Here is a 13604-nt window from a genome sequence, read left to right on the forward strand (position 1 = left end):
CGGACCACCTGGAGCAACACAGACAGGTCTGTTGCTGTCTCTTATACACATCTAGATGTGTATAAGAGACAGCCCATCTCCAGCGCCCGCATCACTCTCCACCTCATGGCCTCAAACTGCACCATTTTGTTTCTCTACGTGGCCCAAGCACTTTCATTCATTTAGGTAATAAAGCATTTTACCTTTCCGTTGTCTTAACAACGGCGGATTGGTTGATTTCCATTATTTTTTTRAGTCTACGTTTTTTTTTTCAAGATGATTGACGATAGAAGTATCGTCCGACCCATCAGGTATCTCACCCTCGTATGTCATGTCGAGAAATATGCAGAGAAACTGATTTAAAAAGTACATTTACGTTGTAATACTTCTGACAGACAGCTTTCTAACTCCGCCCATAACTTTATGACGTCATAACATTCCCAGAAGGCATGAATTATTGAGTCATTGTTAGTTTTACACTGAAGACATGACTCTGCAGTGGGCTGTAGAATTTGGGAATTGTATCTCTTGTATAATAAATTCTATACATTAGTTTATACTGAATTAAGCTTAGATTTTCATTAACTTGTAATTCAGTTAGTTATGTTCCAACATTCCTTCCATCTTGTGCCAATATCAGTTAATTTTAAGTCTTGGTTCCAGTAGTTTTATATTTTTTTTCTAGTATAATTTTCTGACTCATATAAAGTTTCCTCAAGATTACTCTGATGTCAAAAAAATATTTAAAATCAAAATGTCTTGTTACGAAACATTTTAAGTTGCATGTCCTTAGAAATGATCTACATTAAGTCATTCCTTTTTAATTCAGTCATAGGAATACATTTATTTTAGAATTAAAAAAATAAAAAGAAGCTATCCAAGGATTGTTCCAGAGAGCTGTGTTTTTAGGGGAGGGATATTGGCTGTTCTAGAATACGTTCCATAGCGGTATTAGTTAGAATTGTAGTTCTAATCGTTCCACATTCTCTCTCTGACTTCCAGAACCGTTCCAGCCGGCCTCGTGGTCCCTAACCACCAGCGTGACTTTGACCACTAACACCCAATCCAGCCACGAGCCCCCCTGCCCACCCCATCATCAGCGCTCCCCACTCAGGGGCAACGAGGGTAACATAGGAGGGGGAGCAGGGGTCCACGTCTCCCACAGCCCCACCCGATCCCCCGGGCCCTCCGATCAAGACTACCTGTACCCCAAAGGAACCTTGGGGCAAGGGGGTGGGGGTGTTGGTGAGGTAGGGGGTGCCTCCGGGATTGGGGGGGTAGGAGGTCCAGACGAGGTGTTTGGTGATGGTAGGTGGCCTCCTTTCTGTCATAAGGAGTTATTAGAGGGTGGGGGGGGACTACGGGGTCCCTCTGTGGGGGGTCCCATCCCCACGGTGGGGTACGCCTCGTCTCTGGAGCTGCAGCTGTCACGGAACCTCAGTGATGACATGAAGGAGGTGGCCTTCTCCGTAAGGAACTACCGCTCGGGCACCTCGGACCACCTGGAGCAACACAGACAGGTCTGTTGACGTTGTATCTGTTGTTGTTGCCTAGCTGTTCATCCATCTAGTCTGTTGTTCATCCATCTAGTCTGTTGTTCATCCATCTAGTCTGTTGTTCATGCACATCGTAGTCTGTTGTTTTCATGCCATCTAGTCTGTTGTTCATCCATCTAGTCTGTGTCATCCATCTAGTCTGTTGTTCATCCATCTAGTCTGTTTGTTATCCATCTAGTCTGTGTTCACCATCTAGTCTGTTTGTTCACTCCATCTAGTCTGTGTTCATCCATCTGTCTGCTGTTCATCCATCTAGTCTGTTGTTCATCCATCTAGTCTGTTGTTCATCATCTAGTCGCTGTTCATCCATCTAGTCTGTTGTTCATCCATCTAGTCTGTTGCTAGCTGTTCATCCATCTAGTCTGTTGTTCATCCCATCTATCTGCTGTTCATCCATCTAGTCTGCTGTTCATCCATCTAGTCTGTTGTTCATCCATCTAGTCTGTTGTTCATCCATCTAGTCTGTTGTTCATCCATCTAGTCCGTTTTGTTCATCCATCTAGTCTGCTGTTCATCCATCTAGTCTGCTGTCATCACTAGCTGTTGTTCATCATTACTGCTTATCCATCTAGTCTGCTGTTCATCCATCTAGTCTGTTTGTTCATCCATCTAGTCTGTGTTCATCCATCTAGTCTGCTGTTCATCCATTCTATCTGCTGTTCATCCATCTAGTCTGTTGTTCATCCCATCGTAGTCTGTTGTTCATCCATCTAGTCTGCTGTTCACCATCTATCTGCTGTTCATCCATCTAGTCTGTTGTTCATCCATTTAGTCTGTTGTTCATCCATCTAGTCTGCTGTTCATCCATCTAGTCTGTTGTTCATCCATCTAGTCTGCTGTTCATCCATCTAGTCTGTTGTTCATCCATCTAGTCGTTGTTCACCATCTAGTCTGTTGTTCATCCATCTAGTCCTGTTGTCTGTGTCATCCATCTAGTCTGTTGTTCATGCCATCTAGTCGCTGTTCACCATCTATCTCTGTTCATCCATCTAGTCTGCTGTTCATCCATCTGTCTGCTGTTCATCCATCTAGCTTGCTGTCATCCATCTAGTCTGCTTCATGCTGTAGCTGCTGTTCATCCATCTAGTCGCTGTTCATCCATTAGTCTGCTGTTCATCCCATCTGTCTGTGGTTCATCCATCTAGTCTGTTGTTCATCCATCTAGTCTGTTGTTCATCCATCTAGTCTGTTGTTCATCCATCTAGTCTGCTGTTCACATCTGTGTCTGTTTTCATCCATCTAGTCTGTTGTTCATCCATCTAGTCTGTGTTTCACCATCTAGTCTGTTGTTCATCCATCTAGTCTGTTGTTCATCCATCTAGTCTGCTGTTCATCCATCTAGTCTGCTGTTCATCCATCTAGTCTGTTGTTCATCACTGTCGTTTCATCCTAGTCTGCTGTTCATCCATCTAGTCGCTGTTCATCATCTAGTCTGTTGTTCATCCATCAGTCTGTTTCATGCCATCTAGCTGCGTTCATCCATCTAGTCTGCTGTCATCCATCTAGTCTGTTGTTCATCCATCTTAGTCTGTTGTTCATCCATCTAGTCTGCTGTCATCCATCTAGGGTCTGTTGTTCATCCATTCTAGTCTGTTCATGCCATCTAGCTGTTGTCATCCACTAGTCTGTGTTCATCCATCTAGTCTGTTGTTCATCCATCTAGTCTGTTGTTTCATTCCATCTAGTCTGTCTGTTGTTCATCCATCTAGTCTGTTTCATGTTCATGCTGTTCACCATCTAGTGCGTTCATCCATCTAGTCTGCTGTCATCCATCTAGTCTGCTGTTCATCCATCTAGTCTGTGTTCATGTTCCATCTAGTCTGCTGTTCATCCATCTAGTCTGTCTGTTCCATGCCATCTAGTCTGCTGTTCATCCATCTAGTCTGCTGTTCATCCATCTAGTCTGTTGTTCATCCATCTAGTCTGTTGTTCATCCCATCTAGTCTGTTGTTCATCCATCTAGTCTGTTTGTTCATCCATCTAGTCTGCTGTTCATCCATCTAGTCTGTTGTTCATCCATCTAGTCTGTGTTCACCATCAGTCTGTTGTTCATCCATCTAGTCTGTGTTCATCATCTAGTCTGTTTCATCCATCTAGTCTGTTGTTCATCCATCTAGTCTGTTGTTCATCCATCTAGTCTGTTGTTCATCCATCTAGTCTGTTGTCATCCATCTAGTCTGTTGTTCATCCATCTAGTCTGTTGTTCATCCATCTAGTCTGTGTTCATCCATCTAGTCTGTTGTTCATCCATCTAGTCTGCTGTCATCCATCTAGTCTGTTTCATCCATCTATCTGTTGTTCATCCATCTAGTCTGTTGTCATCCATCTAGTCTGTTGTTCATCCATCTAGTCTGTTGTTCATCCATCTGTCTGTTTCATCCATCTAGTCTGTTGTTCATCCATCTAGTCTGTTGTTCATCCATCTAGTCTGTTGTTCATCCACTAGTCTGTTGTCTCCATCTAGTCTGTTGTTCATCCATCTAGTCTGTTGTCTAATTTTTCATCTTTGTGAAGTTTCTACAGTATACTGTCTTTCAGGTTTCTATAGTATACTGTCTTTCAGGTTTCTATAGTATACTGTCTTTCAGGTTTCTATAGATACTGTCTTTCAGGTTCTATAGTATACTGTCTTTCAGGTTTCTATAGTATACTGTCTTCAGGTTTCTATAGTATACTGTCTTTCAGGTTTCTATAGTATACTGTCTTCAGGTTTCTATAGTATACTGTCTTTCAGGTTTCTATAGTTATACTGTCTTTCAGGTTTCTAATATATACTGTCTTTCAGGTTTCTATAGTGTACTGTCTTCATCTATAGTAACTGTCTTTCAGTTCTATAGTATCTGTCTTCAGGTTTCTATAGTATACTGTCTTCAGGTTTCTATAGTATACTGTCTTTCAGGTTTCTATAGGTGTACTGTCTTTCAGTTTCTATAGTGTACTGTTTAAGCTTTTGGGATCCTCTCCTCACCTGCGCATGTCACTTAGACTTTTCACTTGTCTGTTAATTTACTCACAGCTCCGAGATACGGCGTGTCAGACAAATGGTTACACCACTCGCGGAACCCAGACCACTCAGACCATCAGCGTGGGCTTACAAACAGACATCCTCCGCACCCTCACCAGCTCCCCCCACCGCTGCCTCACCCCTAAAGGAGGCAGCTCTACACCCATCTCCTCCCCCTCCAGAAACATCCGTAAGATACAGTATCTTCCCGTGGTCCAGTCCAAGTTCGAGCGTCCATGTTGTTCTCCTAAGTACGGCTCTCCTAAGCTCCAGAGGAAGCTGTCGACATCATCGAAGGCTGACCTCCCAGGTGGGGCCTCAAGCTCCACGGCCGGCCCCAGGGCCCCTACCCCTACCACCCCCCAGAAGGGTGCCTCTGAGTCGGCCTGGGCTCGCTCCACCACCACCAGGGATTCTCCGGTCCACACCACCATCAACGACGGCCTGTCTTGTCTCTTCAACATCATAGACCACAGCCCCGTGGCCTACGAACCCCCGCAGTGTAAATTCACCAAGTCCCCCAGCCGCACCCGMACCGCTCCCCTTGACCCCTCACCTCCTGGTGGACCCGGTGGTCCCAGTCTACCCCCCTCAGACCCTAAAGACCCAAGATACCTTGGAGCTGTCCAGGAGTTTCTGAGGAATGTCCGCGGGCGTTCTCCCAGCCCGGTGCAGCTGATAGTAGAGGCCCAGGGAGGGCCGTGGGGAACAGGGGGGGAGAGGACACCAGAGGTGCTCAGTATACGCCAGGACCTGTCTGCCCCGCCTGGATACACCCTGGCAGAGAACGCAGCCCGTCTGCTGAACAAGAAGCTGTTGGAGCAGAGCTTCAGGGAGGAGAAGAGGCTGGGGTCTGGAGGGACTGGTGGGTCCTCAGCCCAGGGACAGGGAGGCTACACGAGAGAGGGGCGACAGGCGGAGGGAGACATGAACCAGTCGGGATGTTTGGAGGTAAATAATAACACCTACTGCGTTTACCGCTTAGTGTTTATTAGGCTCGCTTTTAGGTCACCTGTCGGTCACCTGTTGGTCACCTGTTGGGCATGTTCTTTCCTAGAGTCCTAGAAATACATAATAATTMAAACCTACATAAACACTAACTAGGATTTTTTTAAATTAACGTTTAAAATGTGTTGTTATTTACATGTTTATACCTCAATGCTGGTGTTTTTGTCTAAATACTAACACTCTACTAACTGGATTGGTTGTTTATATTTGTTGTTAGTTTATTAGCCCACCCATTGGGCTACAGACCCAGACAACCAATATTGAAACCAAAATAAACCCAATTTAGGAAATAATCATAAAAGAATCATATAACTACGTGCAGGTGTTTTCTTGTCAGATCAAAAAGCATTGACTGACACTATAGTAATGTTTCATATTTAATTACTTTTTTCCACATACGGTATTTTACTGTATTCTATTGTATTCTACAGTATATTACTGTATTATATTGTATTCTACAGTATTTTACTGCATTCTATTGTATTCTACAGTATTTTACTGTATTCTATTATATTCTACAGTATATTACTGTATTATATTGTATTCTACAGTATTTTACTGCATTCTATTGTATTTTACTGTATTCTACTGTATTTTCCCCTAGTTCAGTATACACTATTGTGCTTCTTTGTTTCTTCTCTATACTGGAAAGGGCTTATCTGACTCCTTTTGACTCCTATCACTCTGCCTCAGTCTCCACTCACCACCCATTCAGTTGGACACTGTTAGTATTGCCGTGACCATTGGGAGTAGCGCTGACCCGATAGTACTGGGGGTTTCAAACCCTGACTGTCTGTTCCTAACCTAACGTAGCAGGGGTTTTTTTAGAGGAAAAGGAAGCTAGGTGGAATTAGCCGTATCCCTGGAGACCGGCTACTGTTGTCAACTTCACTAAGGGGGATCTTGCCCCAAGCAATGTGTTGAAAAACATGAATATAACATTTTGGTTGAAATTGATTCCAGTATCAGTAGACCATTAGAAAGGATCTGAGCAAAAAAGTAGGTTAAAAGCTGTATAGCATTATGATAATACTGTAGTGAATGAAAACATTACTACGTTCTATTTCCGAGTGTACACTGAGTGTACAAAACATTAAGAACACCTTCCTAATATTGAGTTGCACCTACTACCATACCCCGTTCAAAGGCACTTACAGTGCATTTGGAAAGTATTCAGACCCTAGTCTAAAATGGATTAAAAAACAATTTCCCCCTCATCAATCTATACACAATACCACATAATGTCTTCTTGTCTTCACCTGTATTTGGGGAGTTTTTCACATTTTCTTCTCTGTTCAATCTTAGGTTCTTCAGACCAGAGAATCTTGTTTCTCATGGTCTGAGAGTCCTTTAGGTGCCTTTTGGCAAACTCCAAGCGGCGGCCTTTTCATGGCCCTCTTGTACTTGAAGAAGTGCTTGCGTCTGGCCACTCTACCATAAAGGCCTGATTGTGGAGTGCCTGCAGAGATGGTTGTCCTTCTGGAAGGTTCTCCATCTCCACAGAGAACTCTGGAGCTCTGTCAAGTGACAATCAGGTTCTTGTCACCTCCCTGACCAAGCCCTTTTTCCCGATTGCTCAGTTTGCCGGGCAGCCAGCTCTAGGAAGAGTCTTGTGGTTCCAAACTTCTTCCATTTAAGAATGATGGAGCCACTGTGTTATTGGGAACTTTCAATGCTTAGACATTTTTCGGTATCCTTCCCCCATTCTGAGCCTCGACCCAATATGTCTCGGAGCGCTACAGACAATTCCTTCGACCTCATGGCTTGGTTTTGCTCTGACATGCACTGTCAACTGTGTGGACATTACACTTACATTAAGTCATTTAGCAGACGCTCTTATCCAGAGCGACTTACAAATTGTGTCATTCACCTTATGATATCCAGTGGAACAACACTTTACAATAGTGCATCTAACTCTTTTAAGGGGGAGGGGGTGTGAAGAGATTACTTTATCCTATCCTAGGTATTCCTTAAAGAGTGTGGTTTCGGTGTCTCCGGAAGGTGGTGATTGACTCCGCTGACCTGCGTCGTGAGGGAGTTTGTTCCACCATTGGGGTGCCAGAGCACGAACAGTTTTGACTGGCTGAGCGGGAACTGTACTTCCTAGAGGTAGGAGGGCAGCAGCAGAGGTATGAACGCAAGTCCCTTGTGTTGGGCCTGGGGTGGTGGGGTCAGAGCCTGAAGTACGGAGGTGCCGTTCCCCTCACAGCCCGTAGGCAAGCACCATGGTCTTGTACGATGCGAGCTTCAACTGAACGCAGTGGAGAGCCTTATATGGGCACTCTATTAGACAGGTGTGTGCCTTCCAAAAATGTCAATCAATGAATTCCACACAGGTGGACTCCAATTAAGTTGAAACATCTCAAGGATATTAATGAACAGGATGCACCTGAGCTCAATTTGAGTCCTCATAGCAAGTGTCTGAATACCTATTAAATAAGGTATTTCAGTTTTTAATTTGTCATACATTTGCAAAAAAAATATTTAAACTGCTTTCAATTTTATTATCGACTGGATATTACAGGACTAGGTTGTTAGACTGTATATTACCAGAGTACTGTATGGTAAGATGTGGTGTTAGAGTGATATACAGTATAGTTCATATAGATTTATATTAGTCATCAGCGTTTATTGTGTATGACAACACCATGTATTCTTACAACTGGACAGGGTTGACGCCAGGCAAGATGAAAGTAGTTCAATTCAAAATATTGGAAAATATTTAATAACTAATGTTGAATGGACCCTTTTATTCCCCCAGATTTTACGGGACTGACAGTATGGTTTACTGCACTACAGTACTGGATTAACTCATCGTTAGTACTTTTACAGTGCAAGGGATAGGCAGTACTGGTTTACTGCAGTCTGTATTACAGTGAAGGGACTACAGTACTGTTACTACAGTCTGTATTTACAGTGGAGGGACTAATAAGTGGTTTACTGCAGTCTTTATTACAGTAAGGACTACAACTGTTACTGCTTCTGTAGTACACGTACGAAGGGACTAATACTGGTTACTGCAGCGTTATTTACAATGCAAGGAACTACAGTATGTTTACTGTAGTCTGTATTTACAGTGAAGGACACAGTACCTGTTTATTGCATTGTATTACAGTGAAGGACTACAGTACTGGTTTACTGCAGTCTGTATTTACAGTGAAGACTACAGTACGTGTTACTGCAGTCTGTATTTACAGTGAAGGGACGACAGTACTGGTTTACTGCAGCTCTGTATTTACAGTGAAGGGACTACAGTACTGGTTTACTGCAGTCTGTATTACAGTGAAGGACTACAGTACTGTTTTACTGCAGTCTGTATTTACAGTAAGGGACTACAGTACTGGTTTACTGCAGTCTGTATTTACAGTGAAGGGACTACAGTACTGGTTTACGCCGTCTGTATTTACAGTGAAGGGACTTACACGTACTGGTTTACTGCAGTCTGTATTTACAGTGAAGGGACTACAGTACTGGTTTACTGCAGTCTGTATTTACATGTGAAGGACTACAGTACTGGTTTACTCAGTCCTGTTATTACAGTGAAGGGACTACAGTACTGGTTTACTGCAGTCTGTATTACAGTGAGGGACTACAGTACTGGTTTACTGCAGTCTGTATTTACAATGAAGGAACACGGGTACATCCAGACGCCAGCGGGTACTGGAATACTAATAATCTGCCTATCCCTGGTATAACCAATTATCTCTCTCGCATTCACCATCCACCTCCGCTAAAGCAGTGGTCGCATATATGCATAGGACACCACAGTACTGGTACCTGTCAGTCTGTATTACATGAACAGGGACTACAGCTGCGGTTTATCCAGTCGATTTACAGTGAAGGGACCTAACAGTAATGTCTTACCTGCAGTCATGTAGTTACCAGGTAACGGACTACACATGTACGGGTTACTGCAGTCTGTATTTACACGTTGAAGGGACTACAGTACTGGTTTACCTCAGTCCTGTAATTACAGTGAAGGGACTACCAGTACTTGGTTTGCAGTCTTATTACAGTCGAAGACTCTTACGGCATCGTATTGACTAAGTACGAATGGTTTAACTGCAGTCTGTATTTACTGAGGGACTACGTACGGTTTACTCAGGTCTGATATTTACAGGAAGGACTACAGTACTGGTTTACTGCGTCTTATGTTACAGTGAAGGGACTACAGTATGTTTACTGCGGTCATGTATTTACAGTGAAGGGATACCAGTACGGTTTACTGCGGTCTGTAATTTCAGTAGGATACATACTGGTTTACTGGCGTCTGTATTTCAGATGAGGGACTACATACTGTTTACGTGCGGTCTGTATTACATTGAAGGGACTTACAGTACTGGTTTAACTGCGGTCTGGTATTTAAGTGAGGACAACTGTACTGCAGCTTATCTAGAAGGTTTTACCTGCAGTCTGTCACAGCTGAAGGGACTAACAGTATCTGGTTACTGCAGTCTGTATTACATGACAGGGACTACAGTAACTGGTTTACTGCAGTCTCTAGTTTATCAGTGAAGGACTACATATGGTTACTGCGTCTGTGATCACAGTGAAGGGACTAAAGTACTGGTTACTCAGCTCTGTATTTACAGTGAAGGGCTACAGTCTGGTTACTGCAGCTTATTTACAGTGAAGCACTTACAGTACTGGTTACTGCAGATCCTGTATTTACAGTGAACGGACTAACGATACTGGGTTTACTCGCAGTCTGTATTTACAAGTGAGGGACTACAGACTGTTTACTGAGTCTGTATTTGCAGCTGGAGGACTACAGTAACTGGGTTTACTGCACGTCTGTAACGTAGGACTACATATTTACTGAGTCTGTTATTTACAGTAGGACTACAGTACTGGTTACAACTGCATGCTGTATTACACTGAAGGACTACCAGTACTGGTTACCATGTCTGTATTTACAAGTAAGGCTACAGTACTGGTTATGCAGTCCTGTATTTTACAGCTGGAAGACTAACAGTCTGATGTTACCTGGCATGATTTTACAGATGAAATGTTGATGACTAGACAGTACTGGTATACTGCAGTCTGTATTTACATGTGAAGGACTACAGTACTGGTTTACTGCAGTCGTATTACAGTGAAGGGACTACATACTTGTTTACTGCAGTCGTATTTACAGTGAAGACTACATTACCATGGTTTACTCAGTCCTGGTTTACAGTACAGGACTTACAGTACTGCGTTTACTGCAGTCTGTATTTACATGGAAGACCTACATACTGGTTTACTGCAGTCGTTATTTACAGTAAGGAACTACATACCGGTTACTGCAGTCTGTATTACAGTGAAGACTACATAGTTACTTGGTTACCAGTTCTGTATTTACAGTGAAGACTACAGGCAGCTTACTGACAGCTGATATATACAGAAGGTGTACTACTGTTTCTGTCGTCGTATAGGAATATAGAAAGTAAACTATTTCCAGCGTGTCTGTCTGTGCTGTGAGTCACTGACCTTCATTCACTCTACATGCATCTCTTACCGTGATCCACCACTTTATCCTGGTCCCTTTCCCCTTCCTGTCTCCTCCTCCCCCCTCCCTCCTCCTCCCTCCCTCCCTCCCTCCCTCCCTCCTCCCTCCCTCCCTCACTCCTCCCTCCCCTCCCTCCCTCCCTCCCTCCCCTCCCTCTCTCCCTCCCTCTACTCCCCCCTCCCCCCTCTCTCCCTCCCTCCCTCTTTCTCCCTCCCTCCTCCCTCCCTTCATCTCTCTCTCTCTCTCTCCCCTCTCTCTCCCTCTCTCCCTCCCTCCCTCTCTCCCCCTCCCTCCTCCCTCCCTCCCTCCCTCCTCCCCTCCCTCCCCCCTCTCCATCCCCGTCCCCCTCCCTCCCCGCTCTCCCATCTCCCTCCCTCCCGCTCTCCCTCCGCTCTCCCTCCTCCCTCCCCCCTCCCTCCCTCCCTCCCTCCCTCCCTCCCTCCCTCCCTCCCTCCCTCCCCCCTCCCCCCTCCCCCCTCCCTCCTCCCCCCCCGCTCTCCACTCCGCTCTCCCTCCCTCCCTCCCTCCTCCATCTCTCCCCCCTCCCTCCCCCCTCCGCTCTCTCTCCCTCCCCCCTCCCCCCCTCTCTCCCTCCCTCCCCCCCCTCCCTCCCCACCTCCCTCTCTCCCCTCCCTCCCCTCCCTCCCTCTTTTCTTCCTCCTTCATCTATACCCTCTGCTGATTCTAGAACCACTCTGTCTTATTAACCGCTCCCTGGGGACTCTAACCCTGCTTGTCCCTGAGTGATGTAAGTTCTTGTTTACTTCCTGGTTCTCTGACCTATAACCTCACGGACGGGGGTCACAGGGTTACCATGGACCTCACCCCCGTCCCCATCAGCCAATCACAGCATGCCTCACAGGTCAACGTTGTCGGTGGAGCCAGTGGTGTCGTAGTTGTGTTAATATAATCATCATAACATCTGTCTGTGTAAATGTCTGCATGGTCTAATATGGGTATTTAATATGTAACGATTCATATTCACAAATCAACTCCAGTGACCCAAAGAGTCATCCGTTTCCTGTCCATATCTGGCTGTATACTGTACGTCTCTCAGAGTGTGTGCTGCAGTAGAAGAACCAGTGCTGAAAGGGTTTTGGTGATGTTATATATATTATATATTATACTTTTCTATTTATACTATATATAAAATGTAGATGAGGGGATTTCAAATAACCTTGAAAACAAAACAAAGCCATCTTGTAGCTGTGAAAACCGGCATCAAACCCCTGAGGTGGCACAGAGAGCGATGACTCTTGGATCCATACACAACCACAACGACAACAACAACGGTTGATGGTAGACTATCAAATATATAGTATATTATATTATATAAAAAGTCTAACATAGAAAGAAAGAAAGTCACGCTCCCAAACATTGAATGGGTAATGTTATATTTAATAGTGTTTCGGCGCTCTGTCTTCTTCAGGGTTTCCTGATTTATTTCTATAGGTTACTCTACGTTTGTCAGGACGTCTACAAAAACATTTTAGGGAGTGTGTCAGTTTCTTTCTTTTACTAGACTATCTAAGATCCAGTAACACGGTTTCTAACACGGCTTCTGCTCTGTCTGAGACTGCTTCCTACTGTTCCTTACTCTCCTCTCTTCCKCTTCCTCTCTCCCTCTCTCTCTTCCTCTATCCCTCTGTTCCTCTCCTCCTGTCTCTCTCTCTTCCTCTCTCCCTCTCCCTCTCTCTTTATCTCTTCCCCTCTTCACTCTCACCCTCTCTCTCTCTCTCTTCCTCTCTCCCTCTCTTCCCCTCTTCCCTCTCCCTCTCTCTCCTCTTCCTCTCTCCCTCTCTCTTCCCCTCTTCCTCTCTCCCTCTCTTCCCCTCTTCCCTCTCACCCTCTCTTCCTCTCCTCCTGTCTCTCTCTGTTACTCTCCTCCTGTCTCTCTCTCTTCCTATCTTCCTCTCTCTCTCTTCCTCTCGCCCTCTCTTCCTCTCCTCTCTCTCTCTTCCTCTCTCCCTCTCTCGCTCCTCTCTCTCCTCTCTCCCTCTCTCCTCTCTTTCCTCTCTCTCCTCTCTCTTCCTCTCTCCCTCTCATCCTCTCTTCCTCCACAGTTCTCTCACCACTCCTCCTTCTCTCACACTAACAACCTGTCTAAGCTCGTTGACGAAGACAGCTCTTATAAACAATGTGTGTGCGTGTGATCGTGTTTTCTCACGGTCGTGGGAACTTGTGTGACGTCTGCTTGTGTTTTCAAACGAACTGAATCTTCCAGTTGGGTCATTAACACGGTCGCATGCTTAGCGGTCTGAGTCGAAAACCGAGTGAAAACTTGAAAGCAACATTGTGTGGTCAAATGCTGTTTTCACTGTGCAATCTGGTCAAACCTCTTGTACACTTACATGGTGCATGCTGGGTCATTTTGATGTTATGTAATATCATTACCTGGGAATTACATACCTGTGACAACATGCTAATAAATGTAGATACATAGCAACATATTCCTGTTCTTTATGATACAGTTCTATACTTCCTTTCCATCCTATCATCTGTGAAGGCATATATATATTATTAATATATTATGATATATTATTATTTAAACTACATTTTTCCGCAA

At 44.6% G+C, this 13604-nt stretch overlaps 1 protein-coding gene across 1 annotated transcript in view; it reads left to right on the forward strand.

The window, feature by feature from the left end:
- LOC112074115 (microtubule cross-linking factor 1-like) overlaps positions 1–13604 on the forward strand; it is a 30649-nt gene that overhangs the window by 7660 nt on the left and 9385 nt on the right. Inside the window, exons 2-3 of the mRNA XM_070440392.1 lie at positions 982–1499; positions 4552–5490. Of these exons, the coding sequence (XP_070296493.1) occupies positions 982–1499; positions 4552–5490 (1457 nt within the window). The remainder of the gene's footprint in view (positions 1–981; positions 1500–4551; positions 5491–13604) is intronic.

The sequence above is a fragment of the Salvelinus sp. IW2-2015 genome, unplaced genomic scaffold, assembly GCF_002910315.2.
Source record: "Salvelinus sp. IW2-2015 unplaced genomic scaffold, ASM291031v2 Un_scaffold2502, whole genome shotgun sequence".
Taxonomy (NCBI): Eukaryota; Metazoa; Chordata; class Actinopteri; order Salmoniformes; family Salmonidae; genus Salvelinus; species Salvelinus sp. IW2-2015.